This window comes from Suillus discolor, assembly GCF_016758755.1.
Source record: "Suillus discolor strain FC423 chromosome Unknown F5147scaffold_26, whole genome shotgun sequence".
NCBI lineage: Eukaryota > Fungi > Basidiomycota > Agaricomycetes > Boletales > Suillaceae > Suillus > Suillus discolor.
Window position 1 is genome coordinate 234,483 of NW_024541273.1, and position 1,990 is coordinate 236,472.

At 41.7% G+C, this 1,990-nt stretch overlaps 1 protein-coding gene across 1 annotated transcript; it reads left to right on the top strand.

Annotated features, from left to right (window-relative positions):
- Nucleotides 1–355: 355 nt before the first annotated feature.
- Nucleotides 356–1,452, top strand: F5147DRAFT_576545 (uncharacterized protein; the record flags this gene model as incomplete). Its single annotated transcript, XM_041431329.1, has 2 exons — nucleotides 356–483; nucleotides 1,131–1,452. Coding segments are annotated over 2 exons (450 nt in total), but the record flags the coding sequence as incomplete, so codon positions are not given.
- Between the last annotated feature and the right edge of the window lie 538 nt (nucleotides 1,453–1,990).

The following is a 1,990-nucleotide window of genomic DNA, read 5'->3' on the forward strand; positions in this document are numbered from 1 at the left end:
TACAGACAGTATGATTGTGGACATACTTACAAAACCTCTTCCCAGCTTGAAAGTCAAGCACTTTGCCTCCACCCTTGGACTATACTTGGTTTGAGGGGGAGTGTTGGATATTAAACCCTTTGCTATGGTCACTTGGTCCTGCTCTATTATCTAAGTACCTACAAATATTGTTTGTTCTCGCACCTCATAGCTTCCCTCAGTTGACTTCGCACATCTGCTGAGGTTAGTACTATCTTCATACATATGTTATGTATCTAACTGAAAACACCTGTAGCTGAGCTGCTATAGGTATATACTAATATATATATAGTTGACTTCATATGTCCACTGAGCTGAGCTGCTACACACCATATGCCTTAGAGATCACGGACATGACTCTGATGATGAGATCTATCATATTACTACTATCTCACTCTCTACTCTTCATCATACTCAACAATGCCAGTGCCTAACCAGAGATGCTGTTAAGAATGTGCTCAAAGGGTCAGATCTGAAGGACTTGGCTTCAGCTCATGTGCTGTGCCCCTTACTTGAGTACGTGCCCTTAACTTCTGAGGGCCATAGGACGAAGTCCGGAGGTCCGGAGTCCAATGTGTGGGAATTCTGGCGGACATTCAGAAACAAAAGGAAAGACTAACCCGGACGAAGTCTGGACTAGAAAGAAACAGCAGAAGACTACCAAAGATAGAGGCAGAGATGTTAAGTCAAGAATCAATCCTAAGACTATTGGAGAACAACAAGAGGAGAAACTCAAGTTGGACAGAGGCAGGAATGAGCAGAATCATGATATTCAAACTGAGGATGTACAGAGAATTTACAGGGTTTATATACTACAGGAAACATAATGGAAGATCAGTCAGTGCAGTGCAAGGCTATGTATGAAGCATATGAAAAGCTTATCAATAGGATAACAGAACATAATAAAATGAAGTCGGAAATGAAACAAGGTCCAGATAAATGAATACAGTTGGATATGTAAATAACCAGAGGACCAGAAAAGGGGACATACGGGAGGGGAAAGAAGTGGAACAAAGAAGCAGGTCAGATCCAGACATCTGAAGATGAGTGCATGATCAGTCTAGGTCCAGAACACAGGATATGACAGATGTTGCAAAAGCACCTGCAATTAGACATGGCCATCCATGCAAGCTTATCTATATGGACTGCCAGTACCTCATCCAACTAGCATATCATAAACTCACTCTCTTCTTGGATAAGTACAATCATCATCTTGCCAAGTACCATCACCTTCCTGCATTACTTGCAACCATTCAATGCACTCTGACATGTGCAGGACTGAATGTCAAGCATATTCAGAAACTTACATCTGAAAGGAATTCCCTTAAGCATGCAGCATTCATCTGTCACATTAGTCAATATCCAGCACACTATTTGATCACTTTCAATGAAGTTTCAAAGCACAATAGGACATATGCACACATGTGGGGTTAGGCTTGTTATGGTGAGCATGTGGAGAAGCACTACTCATTTGTTTGGAAGTAGTAATTCTCAGTGCTTGGGGCTATGGCATTGGACGAGGGTTTTATTGAAACACAAGTTATTGAAGGGAGCTTCACATGTGAACTTTTTTTTACAGTTTTTGCATGATGATTTGGTGACTTGTGACCTACTCCAAGTCATAGCAAGCTAAATGTGCTTCAAGCTTCCCTGAACAAACCCTTATATTGCACCTCTCAGTGTCATTGACCTCAATAATGCTACTATTCACCACTCCCAAGAAGTGGTTGACCTGATTGAGGGTTATAGTATGTGGTTTCAATCTTTATGTGGCTCTTTTGGTACTAGGCTCAGGCCAACTCATTTGAAGGGTGTTGTGTTGAGTATCTCCCACCTTATTCTCCTGACTTCAACCCTATTGAGCAAGCATGGTCAGTGATTAGAAACCACCTTCATTGCAATGGATTGTCTCATGGATCTAAGGCGGAGCAGTACTATGAATTGTACAAGACATGCAAGGTAATCACTCCCA